The 20,257-nt window shown below is 40.9% G+C and overlaps 1 protein-coding gene across 6 annotated transcripts in view; it reads right to left on the reverse strand.

Annotated features, from left to right (window-relative positions):
- The window catches only part of PEAK1 (pseudopodium enriched atypical kinase 1), a 99,476-nt gene that overhangs the window by 8,712 nt on the left and 70,507 nt on the right, over positions 1-20,257 (reverse strand). For 4 of the 6 annotated variants that reach the window (XM_066635149.1, XM_066635150.1, XM_066635151.1 and 1 more), the window contains 3 exons: positions 12,229-12,345; positions 10,657-10,853; positions 6,119-6,858 (listed from right to left, as the gene is read on the reverse strand). In XM_066635149.1, the coding sequence (XP_066491246.1) occupies positions 6,119-6,858; positions 10,657-10,853; positions 12,229-12,345 (1,054 nt within the window). Of the gene's footprint in view, positions 1-6,118; positions 6,859-10,656; positions 10,854-12,228; positions 12,346-14,841; positions 14,869-20,257 lie in introns of those variants that run through there. The other 2 variants (XM_066635153.1, XM_066635154.1) reach the window with 2 other exon arrangements.

The following is a 20,257-nucleotide window of genomic DNA, read 5'->3' on the forward strand; positions in this document are numbered from 1 at the left end:
ACAAGGATCAGTTTTAAATGAGAGAATGCAAAGTCATTAGTGCACTTTGAATTGCTGCTACCTTGGCAACCTGAGAGCAAGGAAACAGGAGACTTGAACACCTCCAGTATCTTTAAGAAAACCTACTTTAGAGATAGGAATTTTCCCACCATGTCTCATGCAATTTAATGAGTTTTGCTGTCATTCAAAGTAACCAGAACAGACTTGGGAAGCTAAAACGAAAGGTTTCAAAGTTCTGCTTCAAAATGTTTGCAGTATAGTCTTAAAATGTATCTGTGCAGTTTACTACAGTAATGATAACTATTGTTTTTAATTACATGTAAACTGCTTTGGGAGGCCTCTGCCTGAAAGGCAGCATACAAATAAATACCAAATGAGGAATGAAAGAAGCATAAGGGAAGGAAAACTGACCAGGACTAGCTGGGGGACTTGGGAAACAGAAGAGAAAGCAAGGGCAAGGGAAACACAGATGACAGGACAAAGGTCTGAGGGTAAAGGGAGCAGGTGATCAAAGAAGAAGATAGGACAAAGCAGGGGCCAAGGGAATGAAATGCAGAACAAAATAGATATGAAGATAAGTTTGGCACTTGCCCATCTACTCTGTTACAGCCCCTTAAAGCCAGGTTTTCAGACACATTTGGTGAGCAATTCATTGACCAAATCAATCATGAAGAAGAATTTTTTAAAAAGCAAGGACCCTGACTGTGTGGATGTAAAGGCACTTATACAGTACAAAGGTATGGCCCATTCATACCCTGTGTTGAACAGGCATAGGTAGGGAATAAGGCTTGCCACCGTGATCCTGCTCACCTCATGCACGCTGAAGAAGAATGCATGTTACAGTAACAGCTTGTATCATTTTATGTGGTTGCTTCTCTTGCAAAGATCTCGTCTCTTAGGATTAGCAAAAACCCATGCCTGACCATCTTCTGGAAAAGCTGCAAATTATTTTCACTTGGACTGAAATAGCCTGGACTTTCACTTTGAATAGCCTGGACTGTTGATTACAACAATCCCACCTACATGAATTTCTGCACTGTGGCACACTAGCAAAACAGCAAAGCACAATGACTGATCAGGAAAAAGAACTGAAACAGGATTTGGGGAAAACAAGTTATGCCAAGTACAAGATGTCTGTCTCACATTACAGGCTTCCATGCCACACTGTGAAAATTGTGCTTTTGTGTAAGGCAGCAACATGCCATAGCATCAAAAACTACCTGAGCTGTTCAGTATCATTTTTCTGTAATGCTACAAACTGATATTGGTGTAATGGAAGAACAAAAAAAGAGTTTCCTTTTTAATTCTATTTCTAATGGACACACTTCTGAACTTTGAGGCAGTCAAAAATCTGAAACGGTTCCTAATCTCATTACTAACCCCTCCATTTCGCCCCCCAATCCATCAGGAAATTAGCAGTGCAATACTAGGTGTGACTACTCAAAAGTAAGCTCCACTGAGTTTCATGAAACTTACTCTCAGGTAAGTATGTATAGGATTGCAGCCTAAAGCAAACACAGCATTGTGTAGTACAAACTAAATCTGGATTTAAATTCACACTTCAGCCTGAATTCAAAATTCTTTAAATTCTGAGGGAATCCTTTAAATTCTAAGCAGCCAAATCTAGCTTCAAGTCATCTTTCAGTGTTACAAACCCAAATACATTTCAGTTCCTCTGAACACACACGTGATCAAATTACCCTCCCTCACTTGACTGTTTGTATCGAGGAGAATTTTACCATACATAAGTTATAGATGATTAATCAAATTATTATACATAGCTACCCTCTGTCTAAAGATAGGGATAATTCACACAATTATTTCTGGGGGTATTCCCAACCATCAAAACTTTTGGTCATCATGAAAAACTGGGGAAGTGAAGGGGCTGCCTGAAGGTGCAATGCCTGAGTTAGTAAGAATGTCTAGAGTGCCTGCAACATCCCATAGGCCCCTTTGTTTCTGCATCTCTATTACCCCCCTTAATACTGGAATGCAGAGGTTAAGAATGAATGAGAATAGACACAGACCTGCTGATTTAAATTTAGTTATCATGAACATTTACTTTCCACTCTTTCTTCATGAAGCTAGGGGTACATGGATCCCCTCTATAAATCCTTACAAATAATCCTGTGAGGTAGGTTAGCCTAAGAGAAGATGACTGGCTCAAGATCACTCAGTGATCTTCACAACCCAGGGGGTAATTTGAAGCCAAATCCTCTAAACCAGTACACCACACTGGCTCTCAAAAATACTTATGTAACTTGTAGCTACAAACAAGCCAATAGCCCTTAATTTTGTGTATCTTGAGGAGTAACTATATTTTTAAAGTTAATCCAGTTCACTAAGTAATTTTCACAGTGTTTGCTGAGCTTTTCTGTCTGGAAAAGAGGTAAGAGATAAGCTCTAGCTGCTTACCTATACCATCTTACCATTTGACCTATCTTAGCAAAACAGAATACGATACCATTGAACTTTAGTTCTACCACACTTAAGAAAGCTTAGTTATTGTACCTAACCATAACAAACCCAATATTCATGCAGTGGCGTCGCTACGGTTCGCGTCACCCGGTGCAGAATGCCAGCGCATCACCCCCCCCCCGTGCAGTGGGTGGGGCAACACCCCAGGTGGTGATGTACCATCAGTCTGCCCCCATTGGTTTTTTGGCTGTACCTTTTGGTAGAACAAAGATAGAACACATTCTGCATGAAATTACGCATTGATTGATATATAACATGATGGTATTATTGTTCCAAATTATGATTTTAGTGATTTTGGTCACTAGTGGTGTCACCCCCCCCCCACCCATAGGGTGTCAACTTACTAACACCTTATTGCAGTAATTCTCAAACTTTTAGCACTGGGACCCACTTTTTAGAATGACAATTTGTCCAAGACCCACCAGAAGTGAGGTCATGGTGGAAGTGACATCATCAGGCAAATTAAAATAAATAAGTATAAATAATTAAAGTAAAACAAATAATTAAATAAGCAGAAGTCAACCCTGTTCCACCAAGTGAGTTTCCTCTGTAGCCTGCTTGCAATAACACTCCCCCTCCAAAATCAGTAAGGTTTTCAGCCCTACCCTGTGCCCAGTTCAATTTAAGAACTTCTGTTTAAACCAGATCACTGTCAAGATCCACCTGGTTTTGCAAGTCTCAAAACAGTTCACCTGATCAGCTGAAGCCTCTGTTTTGGTCCTTTTTAGTGGGGGGGGGGGGAGGCTGCCTTCTGGAGCATTTGTTGAGCTCCAGTTCTATCAGATCAGGACTAATTCTGGTGGCTTCACATTCCCCTTTGCCTGGCCTGACCACCAGCCAAGGCACGTTTGCTTACTCACAAGTAAATGCAACCATGAGGCTTAGTTTCGCTTTCCATAGGGCTGAATGCATTTGTCTGCTTGGAGGGAGAGACTTCCTTCTCAGGTGTTTTTGGGGGTTGCCTTCATTGGACCAGGACCATTCTGGTGTCATTGAATTTCTCTCAGCCTGCCCTTTCTGATGGACTAAGCAAGTTCACCTACTTGCGAGTAAACACGTGATAATGCTCAGTTTCACTTTCCATAGGGATCCGTGCATTTTTTATTCTCTGGGTTTTTGGCCATATCTTTTGATAGAAAGGAGATATTTCAGTCTGGTTTTTTGCATCACATTCTGCTTGGAATTCCGCATCCAACAGTATATAACATGATGGGGTTACTCCTAACCACTGCAATTTTAGCATGTCATCCCCCAGTGCACATCACCCCCCCCATGCGCGTCACCTGGTGTGGCCCGCACCCCCCTAGCGATGCCACTGTATTCATGTACAAGTCATAATCCACTGGGTGGAATGGTTTTTGTGTGTTGTGACAGGACATCAATGTATAATATTTGGAAATGGTGTTAAAACTAATCTATGGTTCATTTTTATTTCTACAAAGAGATGATGATAAGTTAAAGAAAAATTACACTATCAGTTCCCCAAGATCAATTAAACTTGGTGAGAACGAGAGTAAATGAGAGTTGTGCCTTCAATTAGCTTAGCTGGGCTGCCTGCCATAAAAATAAATCAATGCAGCTGCACCTGCTGAACATGTGGCCCATGGCGTATAATTCTTAAATCTTCAAGGATTCCTTTGTATATGACATGCTCATGAATATGTTTAAATCTATTAGGCAGTCCCAAGTTATGGATTGACAGCAATTTGGGATACTTTTTGAACTCAGTAAATTGGGTACTTAAATTTTTGGTTCAATGTATACGTACATTAAACATGATTTTATATAATAGGTGAAATCCAGAGAGTAAAATTAGCACTTTCATTTAGACTTAGTTTAGTTTAACAGATTTTCATTTCTCAATTAAGTGTACAAAAATTTGTTGTCTGATACTGTAGGACTCAGTTTAGAACAAGTGTTATGGTAGAATAAATGTATTTGTATAATTAAACTAAACGGTTGCTTAGCAAATTGCTTTCTTGGAGTGGCTGAAGCATTGCAATATTCCTATTCATACAGTACTGGAGGCTGATTTTCTGTTTCCAGTGAGACCCATTTAGGTTAGATGTAGGTTCGTATAGGTAGTGGGGACTAATTGTATGGTCTGAACAGAAATTTGGACAGCATATATGGATTGGATCAAACCCTTGACTACTGTCTGGTGCAGAGCAGCCCTTTGATGTGCTGAGCATGTCATGGTGATGTCTGGGCACATCTTTTCTCTAGCTCACCATTTACTCCTCTGTTGTTGCAATCCTGTTTCACTTGCTCTGTGTTTTCAAAGGCAGGGTAGGAGCAAGTATGGGAAGAGGAAGAGCTAAAGCAAAAGCAGTGGCTACAGCAGCTGCCAATTAAGGGGCAGAGTAGCATAAGTGTGGTGTGGTGGCCAGCAAAAGCCGAGTGCTACCTCCCCAATCCACTGCCTGGTAGTCTCATCATGCTTCATTGCTGGTTTGGCTTTGTGAATATACATGAAGTTCAGTTTTTAAAAAAATAAGACAACACCTTCAAGCATTTGTTCTTCTACCAGCAATTTGAAATAGTAGAGCCCAGCAAGAATTATACCATGTGACTTCCAATAGCAGCTCTTAGATTGGATGGAACTGAAATACTGATGAAATTATACGTCCTATATGCTTCTAACATCAAGAGAGTACGTACATCAGTGGTTCCCAAACTTTTTAGCATCGGGACCCACTTTTTAAAATGCCATTCTATCAGGACTCACCTACGTTTACTAGAGTAAAAAAAAGTTTTACTTTAGTAGCTGCTGTGTTTTTATCTATTTACTGTTGGGAGGGGGAACCACCTTCTGGACTATTTGTTGAGTTCCATGTTCACTGGATTGAGACCATTTTGGTGGCCTTGCATTCATTCCCCTTTGCAGAGGACCAAGGCATGATAACCTACTTGCAAGTGTATGTGCTGCTCCATTTTGGTTTCCATAGGTCTCAATACATTTTTCTTGTCAGTTACCAGCATGTCAGTTTCAGGACCCACCAAAAATTAAGTCACAACCCACTGGTGGGTCCTGACCCACAGTTTGGGAACCACTGGACTACATCAAATTACAATTTTTAATCCAACCCATTTCTGACTGGTCATTGTGTAATTTTATTTTCTCAACTGTAAACCAATTTGTTTTTATTTTCTTAAGGACAGGGATGGTGTTTTTGTTTTGGTCTTTTTAAATAGTCATAAGGGTGAAAAAAAGCAAAGCTAGTGACCCAATGCCAAATAATTCACTTTAAAAGGAGACCCTCTTAGGTTTTGTTTCCTCAACTAAATTTCAGAAGGCTCACTGGAGGGCATTTTCCCAGGACCATTCTGGAGTCATGGGGAATATAATGTACGAAATGAGGCTTATAGCCTGATCCTAAAAATTGCTGTTTCAGAGATGCTTAGAACAAGAGACAAACATCTGCACCAGAACAGGACCCTACATTAGTGCTATGATTCCATTATCTAGCTGCAAATGCTTAGGATCGGAATGCGAGTGTTACTTGGATCAGCAATCAAAACGCAGCATATTTCCCAGCTAGTAAGACTAAAGCAAAGTCAATGATAACAGAGTAATGCAACTTAAGCCAAGGTGTTAATCTTAACTGATGGAATGTTTATTGCCGAATTATTCTCCTACCTTGACTGCATAGTTGTTGAGTGGATCTTTTGCATATGAAGCTGGGTAGTAGACAGCATCACCTGCCTCACAGCATGGCCTGTCACTGGTTAATCTGAAGTCTGACCAGCTGTCTACCCCAAATCGAAGCTGATCTTTCTGTCCAGCCATGAAAAGGTCTTCACATTTGACAGAGAGTTTCTTCAGGGAATCCGTGTGAAGGCTTCTGATTTTGCTCACCACTTCCTCTCTGTTTTCAATTCCCCTGTAAAGTGCTTGTCTCTGTGGTTTCTGGACAGCCTTGCCATGCTTGCTGCGAATGACAGGCCCGCTGGACAGAGACTCTGTGCTATTGGAACACTTGTCCTTAATACTGAGGCTGGAAAAGTTATTGGCTGAGGAGGCAATGACCAGTCTTTTTTCTGCAGGCCTGTCCAAGGAATCTCCTGATTCATTGTCCACTGTCTTGCGTTCTGAGCTGACTGAAGAACAAGCACTACTTGCCTCCCAGTTGGTGTCAATGTCATAGGTGGGGTTTGCCATAACGCAAAGGCTATTTGCAAGGGTTTGTTTCTGCAATTCTTTTGGAAGCGGTTCAGTGTGAGCTCGTAGAATAGTTTTCTTTGGCAGTGGAGGTGGTGTTGAATGTAAGCTGGTAACCATTTCTTGATCAGATATTCCTCCAAATACAATGGCATCGTCCAAAGCCCCCTTTGGTTGCCGTGGTTGCTTTGGAGGTATCATGGCTGCTCTGGATTGCCCTATGTAATGATTAAAAAACAGTATTCAGTATCCTTAACTTACAGAGGTACATATACACAGTGTGTGAATTTTTTTCACTGTGAGAATGAAGAGACACATTAATTCTCAGTTTAAGGCTGTACAGGAAGTCATGCTTTAGCTCAAGGACCTACACTTCTGAACCCAAAGCAATAAAGAATACATGCAGCCCGCATTATCCATGGGCTCAGTATCTGTGGTTTTCTTCATCCGCAGGGTTCCCAAACCTGCAGTGTGGGCTGACCTGGAGCCTCTGGAGGTGAGTCCACCTAGGCCGTGGACTAGGTCGTGGCGTCTGCTTGTGGCCTCTGCGGGCTTCAGAATGAAGCCTGAAGTCATTTCAAGGCAACTTTCAGGTTTCTATGAAAACCAAAGGCATATTTAAATGACTTGGTGCTTCAATCTGAAGCCTGCAGAGGCTGCAGGCAGACATGAAGTTCACAAAGGCCATGCATGGGGAAGTAAAAACTGTGGGTTTCAAATACTCGCAGTTTTCCTTATCCCTGTGGGTCCTGAGAAGAGAACCCCCGCAGATGATGAGGGCCACTTGTATAGGAGAATACTAAGATAGCAATGACTTGGTAGGTACCACACATTGTCCTGAATGCCTTAGTAAAAATCAAAATATAGAAGCATTGCTAGAAGGCCTAAATATAAAAGCATAACTCAAACACAAAATATAAAATGCAAGTGTTGCTATTCTTCCAGTAGTGCAATATTCAGCTAAGCACTGAATATAGCCTCATAGCACTGTAAAAGAGAAAGAAGTTTACAAGAACTGTAATGATGTGATGATAATGAAAGTTCATAAATATTCCACATACTTTGACCACATAAGCTTGTTTAACTTCTTAAAAGTAATGCAATGAATTAATGGGAATGACTAATTATGACCTAGGGTATTTCCACCTTCTCCCACCAGAGCTAACCATTTATTCAGTTGGATCAAAAATCAAGAAACTATCATAACTGAACAGTTTATGTGCCTGCCTTCTAACCTTACACATTCCTCTCATGCTTTGCAGGCCAGTTCTTTCGACAAGTAGTTTTGGGAAAGCAGAAGAGCAGCATGCCTTATAGCCTTGAAACCTTTCTGAGGAAAGAATACTCTAAACCAGGGGTTCTCAAACTGGTGGGTTGCGACCCACCAGCCTGGGAAACCCTGCATCCTTAAAGGACAGCGAAGGGGAGGGAAGGCAGCAACACGATCCCCAGGATTGTGTTACTGCCAGGGACAAGGAAAGCATTTTTTCATTTACCTACAGCCAGTAGCAGCTTCTGGGGGGGGGGGTCCGGGGAGCCTGCAGACCCCCGAGGGCTCCCATCAGGACTCTGCAGGGCTCCCCAAGCCTCCAAATGTCTTGAAAAAGTAAAAAAAAAAAAAGCCCTAGTTTCACAATGAAAACAGGAAGTGGTTTTTAAAAAACATTTTCAAAATTTTTGGAGGCTTGTGGAATCCTGTTCCCCAGACCCCTAAGAAAATGCTGCTGGCTGTAGGTAATTGGAAACAAATCCCCTTGTCCCTGGCAGCAGCGTGATCCTTGAGATCATTGTTGCTGCCTTCTCCCCTCCCCCGCAACAACTCACCTCGGTTCTCAAACTCCATGAGAATTTAGGAGATGTTTAGAGCAGCGGCTGAGAGTTTGAGAACTGCTGGTCTAAACATCTCCTAAAATCTTAGCCCATGGCTGGTTTAAACAGGGCCAGACTAAGACCTCCTGAGTCGGCATGTTAAATGATGGCCCCCACTTGATGATGTACGAATCTCTGCTCCTCCTAATCTCCAACATTCTAGCTCACCACTTCTCCCATCCACATTTCCTCTTCCTCTCTGTCCCCCTCTTCTTTTTCCAATCCTGGAGGCATGTAGGCAGACAGAGATGGGCACTCCCCTCCAATCCACTGCCTGAGGTGACTGCTTCAGTTGTTCTCATAGATGGGCCAGCCTTGGGCTTAAATGTACTATATTCAGAAAAGACACTTCTGAACAGAGTATCAAGTGCAGTTATTTTTTGTGCATTTCTTCTCCTTCCATATAATTATATTAATTTTTTATATTACAGAACATCATGACCCATAAAGGTAAATGAAGGAAAATATCACACATTAGAAGATCTTTAGAAGAAGCTTCCATGCTGTGTAAAAAGAGTTAGCTAGAACTTTCTCATTGCAACAGTACACAAGGCGCTTCATAATGCTATTAAAGAACTCCTTAGTGTGCCCACATTTTGAATACTGTGTGCGGTTCTGATTACATTGTGGAGCTGACGAAGATACAGAAAGGGTAGTGACATGGACTTGTGAAAACGAGTGCACCATGATACAAAGGTTACAAGTACAGAGGGATTTTAAAACAGAATTAGGGCAAGTTCATGCGGATCAGACCTACCTGTGAACGGCAAAAAGCATTCAGAGGTAATTCTACACTGATTACCATTTGCTAGTAATGAAACAGCAGAATGAACAGCAGAATGAAACAAAAGGGCCATACTTAAAAATCAGTTAATAGATCAGAGCAGCTTAGCTCCCACTTTCATGAATTGTTTTTTTAATGCACTTTGATAGATTTTGTTTGTAAGGCATTCTGGAAACAAATTGTTGTGTTAAGAAATGAGGTTGAAATGCATGAACTAAAATAAAGAGAAAAAATCTTTCATTTTCAATGACTTGTGGACAGGATAAGTTGTTAACAGAAGAGCCACCTGTGGGCAATATCACAATATCAAAAAAGGGATCACAAGTCAATTCATGTACCCTGGACAACAAAAGACTGCACATGGCAAAAACAACAACAACAAAACTATGGCACATTGTTACAAACAGATGATAAGAAACTACAGATAAATGTGTGGTTTTCCTAGTTAGCAAGATGCAGTCTAATCCTTCAAGTCTTACAATATTCTATAAATTCAGCTATTTACAAAATAATGTCCATTACTATGTTAATACACATGAAAAGTTTTAAAAACCTTAAAGCAGTGATTTTCAGTCTTTTTCATCACACGCCACACTGACAAGGCACTAAAATTGTCAAGGTGCACCATCAATTTTTTGACAGTTGCCAAGACATACCCACTGTCAGCAGGGGGACGGTGAGCATGTTGGAACCAGTGATTGTTCAAATTACCAGCAGCTCCATGCAAATTACCAGCAGCTCCATGTTCCTGCCAGTGATGAACCTGGCCCATGCCACAGCATGTAACGTGGCAGTAGCAGCAGGCTGTGGGTAGCATGGGGGAGGATCTCAGTGGTGGTCACACTCAGTGGATCTCACCTCATCTCCTAGCCCAGACTCACCCCCTTTCTCTCCTTGGACTTACACCAGTAAGAGCTGGTGTGGGTTGGAGGAAACTCATTGGCGATTGGGTCGCCTACTGGGAGCTAAGTAACAGTCATTTTTATTTTGCTTTTGCTGGCTGTCTGATCACCCTTCCTTCAAACCATTCCATGTAACACATGCTCTGTTAGCGTGGCTGCTTGGTGGAAGATGGTGGGGAATGGGCCAAAAGTTTTCACTTCTGAGTGATTGACCAAAACATAGAAAACATTGTTTTAATATTTATGATAATTTACAAGGGAGTTTTGAAAAGGGAACAATATTACTTCACAAGACTTAAATGTTTACAAAAGTTTGCATGCATGTCTCTGTAAGAAAGTTAAACTACACACGTATTTAGAAAGTTTCCGATGTGAAAATGGTAGCTCAAGCAGCACTATAACACTGAAGAAACATTAATTGAACTTTAATTTATGTTTGTGTGGTGATGCAAAGTGCTTACCTAAGTTACTATATGTAGCACTGCAGGCACTCACGTCTGAAGAATCAGACAGTTCTTCCCTTTCTTCTTCCCCTTGTGGTATTTCTGGAGGGGACAGTGGAGTGATTGATGCATTACTGCTGCTGTCCTGCTTTTCAAATGTGGTTCTTGGAATGCGAGGGGACAAATTTTCCACTGTTGGCTTATCAGGCACTTGACTAAAACAAAAACAAGATACAGTTCACCTGAGGCATTACACTTTGTAGACTTCTGCTAATAAGGCAAAGTTCCACCAAGGACTCCATCAATGCAAGGGCCTTAGGGAACTGCAGCCTTTAAGAATGCTGGAACCAAAAAATGCTGATTGACATTTTGATTTTTCATACAGGATCTAGCAATTCAAACTACATTAATTCACAGTTGACAGTATTTAACCATACGCACGGTCACAGTGAATTAGCCAGTACAACCTCAGAACAGTATTGTATATTGGAGAAGCAAACATTCTAAGCTGGGTAAAGCAATTGTGATGGTTAAGATGTCTTATTATCCTGAAAGGGATTTGCTGTGAAATAAAATATGCCCTATCATTGCCAAAGGAATGTTTAAACACAGTTTCAGATTCTTGCAAAGAAAACTGGATTAAGAACACTGGACCTTCAAGAGACTTTCACATAGCAAATCTTAGGATTTACCCAGACCCAAATGCATTTTACAAAACAATACTGTCATTTTTTCCAACCAACCAAAGGCTGCAATCTTCATTCACAAATCATCAATAGCAAAGGCTTCAAATAACTGTACAGCAGCAAAACCAGAACTTAATTAGTATGCATTGTGTATGTGAAGGCCATGCCGATTGGAAGGACTGGATTTCTTATTTGCTGATTGGAAGCTGAGATTTGATTATGAGAGACTATCATAAAATTGCAGCCTAAAAGTGGTTGACCAAAGTATAAAATGCCATTTCTAAGCAATTCACTATTAAAGCCTATCCATATCCTTTATTTGCACATGATGCCAAACCACACGGATATTTTCACACTCATTGGGTTTTAAATACCAACAAAAATAATCCACACCAAGTTAGTCAACAGAGACAAAAAGGTGACGTTCAAATAACTCATTTTACCATCATTATTGATGATTATTTTTTAACATGCACCAGAACACAAACAACAAGTTAGGTGCAAAAATATTTGATACATTAAAGGGTTAGCCTACATCATTTCACACATTCAGGCACATCCAAAAATCAAAGCAGGGAGAAGTCGTAAATTCACTTTGGAAAATAAAGGTAAGAAGGCTGTGTTGTGTTGAACAAATTTTTTCCTCTTCTCTCATCAACTCTCCAATAGATAGATGTTCTTTCAAAGCAACCCTCTTCTGAGAGCTGCATTATTTTGAAACAAGAATTCCTGTCACATAGTAGGACCTCTGAAAAATATTTTGAATTGATTCTGTTCTGTACTAAAACACTTATTCCTAGTCCTCCCCGACATATGTGAACCTTTTCTAGGTACACTTTGAGAATATGCTGCCAAAGTAAATCAACAACGAGAAAAAAGGAAAATAAAATAAAAAGTAACTCACCCACTATACTCACTCACACAGTTCCCCATTAAAGGAAAGTCTCTCAGAGCCTTCTTGAGCCTCTTAATCATGTCTCGAAACTCTGGTGAAGCATTTATTCCACGGGGGTCTGGTGAGCTACAAGTTGTGCAAAGCTGTGAGCAACAAAGGCTGAACTCTGTCTGGAATGATATCACCTACTGCACCTTGATATTTACCTCCAGGGGATGGTCTGGGGAATGTGCCAAAAGACTTTAGGAAAGCCTAGCATAAGCAAAGCCCTGCCCTCTTAACCCTTGCCCCACCATAGCAGACAATGCATAGTTCAGGCAGCTATAGTTGGTTTTACTTGGTTGTTACCAAATCACAGGAGAAAGTGACTACTCTTCCAGGCTATCTTTTTCGCCCACAAAGAATGCAAATCTATTTTAACAATATAAATTAATAAACACACTTTTTATTTTAATCTATTTAAAAATTGCAATGAGATAGCAGTCTTGACAGGAGGAGGAAACATCTGTCTACTTGCTCAAAGCTGTAAAAAAGGGAGAGTTTCTGAAAAAGCAATCATAAGACATCCGTCTGTAGTTACTCAACTGTGTTACTACACAAAGGAAGGCCAAATCGTCTCATATCTATCAGATAAAGTATATCTGGGAAAAGAGAAAACTGATCATCTGTTACCAAAAATATTGCTTAAAGAAGCAATTGTGTTTTATGCCTCAGGAATCATCCAAAGGAGAAAATGAAAAGTTTTACATAGGAATCTGTTTTTACAATGCAAATAGATAGGAAATTAGATCAGAGTTCTTCAGTTTGTCAGACAGCCCCCAACTCCAAAAGCCCCCAAAAGATTTTACCATCTTTTCTTTTCGCTCAGGTATACAGACTGGTAATTGCTCATCACACAGTGATCATGGGATCATTCTACTGAGGCAGTGAGGAGAGGGGGAATGAACATATCAGTATTTCATACAAAATGTTGTTCCCTTTTCTTAGTTTCCAGGCAATTCAATTAAAAATTGATATGAAGCTACACACCCCATTTCTCCAAATTCAGATCAGACCCTGTAGAATCACAATGCAGAAAAGAAGCTGATAACAAAGTTTCCAGAGGTGAGAAAATGAACTGGACTATTGAAAAACTAGCCAAATGTAGCAAATTCTGTGTCAGCCCATATGATGTTACACAGCCAAAAAAAAAAAAAATAAAAAATAAAAAAGTCAATCTGGGTGTGCTAAAGTGGAGAATAGGTCTGGTTAGGGAAGGAGACATAATTCAGTGGTAGTGCACCTGTAATATCAGGTGCAAAGCCTGATATTATAGATTTATTTCTGCAATGATATCAAACACTTGATATTTAACGTAGGCAAAGGTGAAAGAAAACTGCAAAGATGCTAGTGAGCTATCTAAGATGAACACTGGGATCTGGTTGTCTGCCTCCTACTCTGATGAGACTTGCATTAGGACAGGGGTGTCCAAAGTTTTTGGCAGGAGGGCCACATCAGCTCTCTGACACTGTGTCGGGGGCCGTGGAAAAAAAGAATTAATTTACATTTAAAATATATTAAGGATGAACTTATATAAATGAATAAAGGTCTTGCAATAGCTCAAGGCCTATAAAAGGCCTTGCACAAAGCAAGGCCAGCCTTTCCTTTGCTGCCACTGCTGCATCACAGATGTGAAACAGCAAGCGGTGGAGGGAGCCCTCATCCCACAGCTCACACGAGAGGTCAAACAGTCACCCTCATGCTGAGAGCAGTTGTGTCGGGCCAGTGTGGGCTCCAACAAATCTCTGGAGGGCCAGAGGCTCATTGGCCAGAGGCATTGAGAGGCCTCGAGGGCCTCATGTGGCCCCAGGGCCGGGGTTTGGGCACCCCTGCATTAGGAATACTAGCTATAGAGGGGAGACTAGCAGCTCAATGGAGACACAGTGGCTCAGTGGGTTACTGAGTCAAAGTGCAGGTTGACTGCAAGGATGGCAGTTCGAATCTGCGCAGCAGGGTGAGCTCCTGTTGCTTGTCCCAGCTCCTGCCAACCTAGCAGTTAGAAAGTATGTAAAATTGTGAGTAGATAAATAGGTACCACCGTGGTGGGGAATGCGGTGGCGTTCCATGCACTTAGGTGTTTAGTCATGCCGGCCACACGACCACGGAAACGGTCTACACACAACGCTGGCTTTTCAGCTTAGAAACGGAGATGAGAACCACCCCTACAGTCAGAAATGACTAGGCTTAATGCTGGGGGGGGGGGAACCTTTACCTTTACTAGCAACCCATCATCCACTGAAGCCAATGCTTATCAATCACAAGATAGCCAGGCTTTCACAATGGTGGCAGCAGAGGCAAGAACATATGAACAGCACAAAATTGTTTTTATTGTTTCATGTAAAGCAATTTGACATGGTTTGAGATTTAAAATGGGGCGACATCTGTTATGAAAAACTCCTAATAAAGAACACTTTGGAATTCTTTACACTTTCAATTGGGTAAAACTTTTCAGTTTAAGGAATGAAGTCAGACTTGTTAGTCACGGCTTGACGTTGCATCAGCATTTTTCAAATATAGCCACAGCTGAGCCAAACTTGTGAGGTTCGGAACAATATAAAAAAAAAGTTGCAGGAGATTGCCAGTAGACAGGAAACAGGTCCAGCAGCTTATCTGTAGTAGAAGGGATGAGAGGGGGAAGGGACTGTTAAAAATCTGGGTTGAAATTGAAGAGCAGCAAGAATTGGTAAAGGTGCCTGTAAAAAAGAAAAGGAAGTTGTAGAAACAAACAATGAGGACAACACAGGCAGAGTTATAGCAGCAGTGAGAGAGGCAGCTGAGAAAGGGGCATGCCCAGGTCTTCAAACCATGAAAAAAGAGGAAGGAGTATGGAGACGTACAAAGGATGAAAGATAAAGTATGACCTTCGCCCAACCTTCATCATCACCAACAGCTTTCTGAGGCTCTCCACATGTCGCTTGTAGCTTTAGGGGGGAAATTTGCATATAGAATACATATTCCAAGACTTCAAATGATTTTTTTCCCCACATTTCAGTGAAATAGTTCATCACTGTTCATAAATATCTGATATCAGAGGAAGGTTGCCCATGTCTCAAGTCTTAGGAGCACAAGATTGTCACTGACAAACTATAGAAGTCTGTCAGGTTGGAAAAAACCACTTGGTATTTGTGGAGATGACAAAGAGGCACGCAGATGGAATCCTCCAATAAAACTCAGTTTCACCTTTAATAATCTGCAAAGAAATTTATAGCTCCAGCAAGATAAGGAACCAGAAAAACTTGAGAAGCGACAACTTAACCTCAAATTCTCATCGCCTCTGCATGGCAGAGTACAAACCTCTTGTACATTTGTATCTCCAGAGGGGAGGCTTCTAGAGTTAGTCCAATTGCCAAATCTCAAATATTCATGTAAAAAGGTTCTGAAGGCTACAAATTGCTTCAAATACCATGTGGTAAATATATACCAATGTTAGTGGGAATATGAGAGTTGATGCCATAAGACCTAAAAGATAAGCGGACACCAAAAGGGAGTATGGTGGATAAAGGTTGTTCTTGGACAGAGGATACCTACTTCAAACTCTTCCTCAGTCGTGAAATTTACTGGGTGGCCTTGGGCAAGCCACTGTTTCAAGGCTTTCATTACAGTTGTGTAGGGGTTCCTCAGCAGACCAGGTCATACAGAAGAGTCTCCCAATGTCTGAAAAAACCACTGTTCTGCAGCATCATGACTGAGACAGCTTCAGGTCAAGAGAAGTCTAACCACCAAAATGGTGAATTTTCAATTTTCTGGTGACTATGTAGCGATTAATAAAGAAAAAATAAGGAACACCTTAATTAAAGGTAAAAAGGTACTGAGCTATGATCATAAGAAATATATCTATCAGAATGAACAACTGTGCATAGGAACACTGCTGTCCTTTGTGATAAATCATAGCTGCTAATTGGGACAGTTAACAGAACAACAATGTTATCGCTGCTCAAACACCTGTTAAAAAATGAGTCACCTGTGTACTGTGGTTGGTGATTTCCATTTTTTATGATACATGAAGGCCATGTTCCTCATATCTGTGTGTGAGTCACAGCAAGACACAAAGATCCTCTAGGTGATTCAAAAGTTAGCAGTAGAACAAAGCAGCTAAATATAAAGGGTGGATGGCTGCTGTTGCCAGACTGAGCAAGAATTACTTTTAATGATGCTTAAGACTTCAGACATTTGCCATGATGAGCAAATGGTGAGCTCTTCAAGTAAGAGTGGTGCTGACACAGATAGTGGGTGGGTGTTGTGCTGCCACTATCCTGTTAGAAATGAATGAATGACAAAACAGGGGCAGGAGGGAAGCTGCATGAAGTTTCCATCCAGTGATAACCACTGAAGAGCAGAAAAACAAGAACAATTAAAAGCTGAAAGAGCCATGGTTCCCAGGTACTTTCTGTGGCAATCTGGCAAGCAGCTTGGAACTGTGGGTTTTCAAGTACAGAACAAGAGACTTTGCTGAAGGAAGACATCTTGGATCAAGTCCAACTCAGCTGCAAAATAATTACACAAAATCTACACATGGGCCCATGAGCTTTTGTCTAACAGTGTTCGTGTTATTGCATTTATGTTAAGGCAATTAGTTCTGATGTCAAATTGCTCCTTTACTAGTGTTTGGTTCTTTTCACATGGTCGTCAAAGTGATCAAATTTCTACCCTCCTAGATGTTTATTCTTCCAGCTAAAGTTCTACTTGAAGGCATGATACATATTTTGCCATTTTCCTTCAAGGAGAATCCACTGAAACGTCTTTATAGGGAAAATAACATTATAATTATCAAAGGCAACAAAGTTAACCTGGTACTAGAGGTCATTTGTGGTTTCCAAGCCAAGGTTGAAGTAGACCAGACATTTACAGTCCAATGTCTGCAATGGCGAAGTAAAAGTAGGTGGACCACTTAAAATGGGTGATGAACTCTACCTTTTTTTAGCATTGACTGAAGACTTGTACTATAATTAAAATGACTCCTCATTAAGGAAAAATAGTAAGAGGGAAGGAAGAAGATTCTAAACATTTACCAAAAATGCTGCATTTTCTGAAATCAACTCTGGCTATGAAAAGTTATGGAACACAAAGAAGAATAAAAGCACTGGCTTTAAAAAAATCACTCCATAAATTGCATTTTTGACGTGGAGGGGAAGGAATAAAAGGATAAGGAGTTCTCAAAATGGTTTTTAGCCTGATGGCAACACATTTGTAGTTTTTCAGGAATCCTTACTAGATTCTTTAATTATAATAAAGTTGGGGGTGTGAAGAGTCATCACAAACAGCACACGCACAATGAGGGCCAGCTGACACTTTGCTCACTGACAACCTTCTCCATCTGAGGATGGCACTCTTCATTTTGCACAAAGAGATCCCCTGCAGAAAATTGAAAAGATCAACATCGCTATTTCTCTCCATGGTTAGGATGAAGATGGTGATGGCAAAGATATGCAGGGCTCCTGGAAAGTGAAGAGGCACAGCTTCTCTTCACTCATGCCCCTATAAAGTGAAAGAATCACAACCTGCTCCTCCATCAGATTCAGTGGACAGCAGAAGTGTGGCATCCATGAGGTGCTTTCTTTACTCCATCCTAAGCAGGAGGAATGGCAGTAAACAGGTAAATTGATCTGTGAGAAATTGTACCTGGATCCTAAACAGGCCTGACCTGGCTCTTGCAGACTGGCTGTAACACCATCTACCACAGTGCCTTGGTCCCACTGTTCTCCGTTCAGACTCATAGGAGTTGTTCACAGCAGCAAACATTTCGGGTAGGAAAGGAAGTGTGGAGTGCACACACACATTCAGGAATACCAGCTCCCACCTTTTCCTTTCTCTGTCCCAGTTACCAGTAATGAGTTTCTTACTGGTTTTAGTGTTGGTATTTCTATTGTTGCTAAACAAAGCTTGATGTGAAGCACAAAGGACATTTTTTTTAAGCTAGGAGAAGCTGGGCCAGTAAGCCCAAAGAAAGCAGCTATGGATGGAGAGGATTAGACTTCAAATACTGTACTGACTGTAGTTTACCAACCAACCGCACAATACTAGTCATGTCTACTCAGGAGTAAATTCCATTATATTAATTGTGGTTTATTCCTAGGAATGTGTGAATAAGATTGCAGCCCAAATCTTTGGCAATAGGTATCTAGTTGGTGCATTCTACTGGAAACAGAGAATGATAACATACAGCGGTTAAAATACTTGATGAGCTCATAATTTAGAACCAATGTTGTTTTCCCACAATCCAGCACAGATTCTGCTGGTGCCACAGATACGATGGAAGCAGTCTTTCCAGAGCTGTCATCACAATAACTTTGAATTGCTCTAGCACCATGCTATCAGTGCCACCTTTCCGAATCCATTGCAGGATAAAAAACAAATGCACAAAATCTCAGTTTCTCCTGTAGAACTGCACTCAGGACCCCTGTCAACCTGACAGTTCATAATCCTATTTTATTTTCTAGGTCATCTGTTTGGTTTCTCAGCAAGTGCTGCAGTGCTTAGCAACCTCCAACAAGTGTCAGGTTAATGGATCATTATCTTCATGGTTTCAAGTTTCTTAGCAATTCTTTAAAGGCTTTAAGTTTCTTCAACATTCCACAATGTATAGCATTAATTCACATAATTCAACATAGGTGGTTGGTCAGCAGAAGGCCAACGTCATTTGATATATCACATAGATGCAGAAACTAAAAAGACGGCAGCAGTATCTCAATGCTAATCAAACTATGAAAGAACTGTCAAGTCGTTAAAGAGTATAAACTTGTATAGCAGACATTTTACAGATTCACCTTCTTCTCCCATCCTTAGATTAGCAATGGATGAAAAAAAGCAAATATTCCAAGGAATCAGTGTATATCAAAGGGCAGTACAAACACAAAATAATTGATCATATGCAAACTCGGACACCCTGTCCATATAATTTCAGTGGCAGCATTCAATCCTTGGAAACATTTTCATGGACCATAATTTTTAAGAAGAGATTACTTCATATTCTACAGCTTCAATCTTATGCACACATACTTGAGAGAAAACTCTACTGTACACAGTAAAGTTTACATCCGATTAAACATGCATAGAGTTGCAAAGTTCAGTATATATTTGTGTTTGCAATGAGATCACAGAGAGTGACAGAGTATATTTTATGAACAGATCACCCACAGAAGTCTCTGCATACTGTGCAAGATTCAGCTTCTACTATGAAGTATTCTAGTGAAAATATATAAGATAAAAGTCAGTGGTCCAGCATTTGGTATCTTATTCAATGAAGCAAGGAAGCTATGTCATGAACTCTGCTCCCTGTATACACAAACAGCAGGGTGCATACTGGACTCCTCACTGGACTGCAGAATAACGCTTCCCAACACCTTCATACCTTACTGTGAAGCATTTATTCAAGCTTCTTTCCAAAACCCCTACCTCCCAGTGCATGGCATCATTTCTGCTTCAACTGTAAGTAGCAAATGTGCTGACAAAGAACGGACAGCTAGAGACTGCAAGGGGACATGTGGTATGATGCTCCCTTGCTATATGGTGTAGGAATTAGAAACAGCATTATAGAAAAGATTGAATGCAACCAATGGCATAATGTTTGTGACAAGTTTCAGTTTAATCAAGGTGACTGTGGTCCTGTAAGCCACAAGAAAATATTTGTAATTGGCATAAAAACTGATTACAAATTAGTTGATCTAAGTATGGAGGAATAGCTAAGCTGGCAGAAAGGATGCTAAAATGGAGCTGAAAAGAGGTATTGCCAGGCAGACAAAGATAAATAGACATCTCTTGAATGCTTTCCATAGCACTCAGAGGGTCTGTTACTGAAGAGGATGAAGACAATAAAGCTGCAGTTTTCAAACTCTCTGGGAGTTTGAAAGCCACAGTAAGTGCTTGCAGGGGAGGGGAGGGAGGCAGCAGGGATGGGGGGGGAAGGCAGTGACGCAGACTGGGATGTACTCACTAGTCCCTACAGCAGTGTCCTAGGGGTGCAGGGAGCCCTGTGCAATCGCTCCATGTTCACTTTCTGCAG

This window comes from Tiliqua scincoides, chromosome 8, assembly GCF_035046505.1.
Source record: "Tiliqua scincoides isolate rTilSci1 chromosome 8, rTilSci1.hap2, whole genome shotgun sequence".
Taxonomy (NCBI): domain Eukaryota; kingdom Metazoa; phylum Chordata; class Lepidosauria; order Squamata; family Scincidae; genus Tiliqua; species Tiliqua scincoides.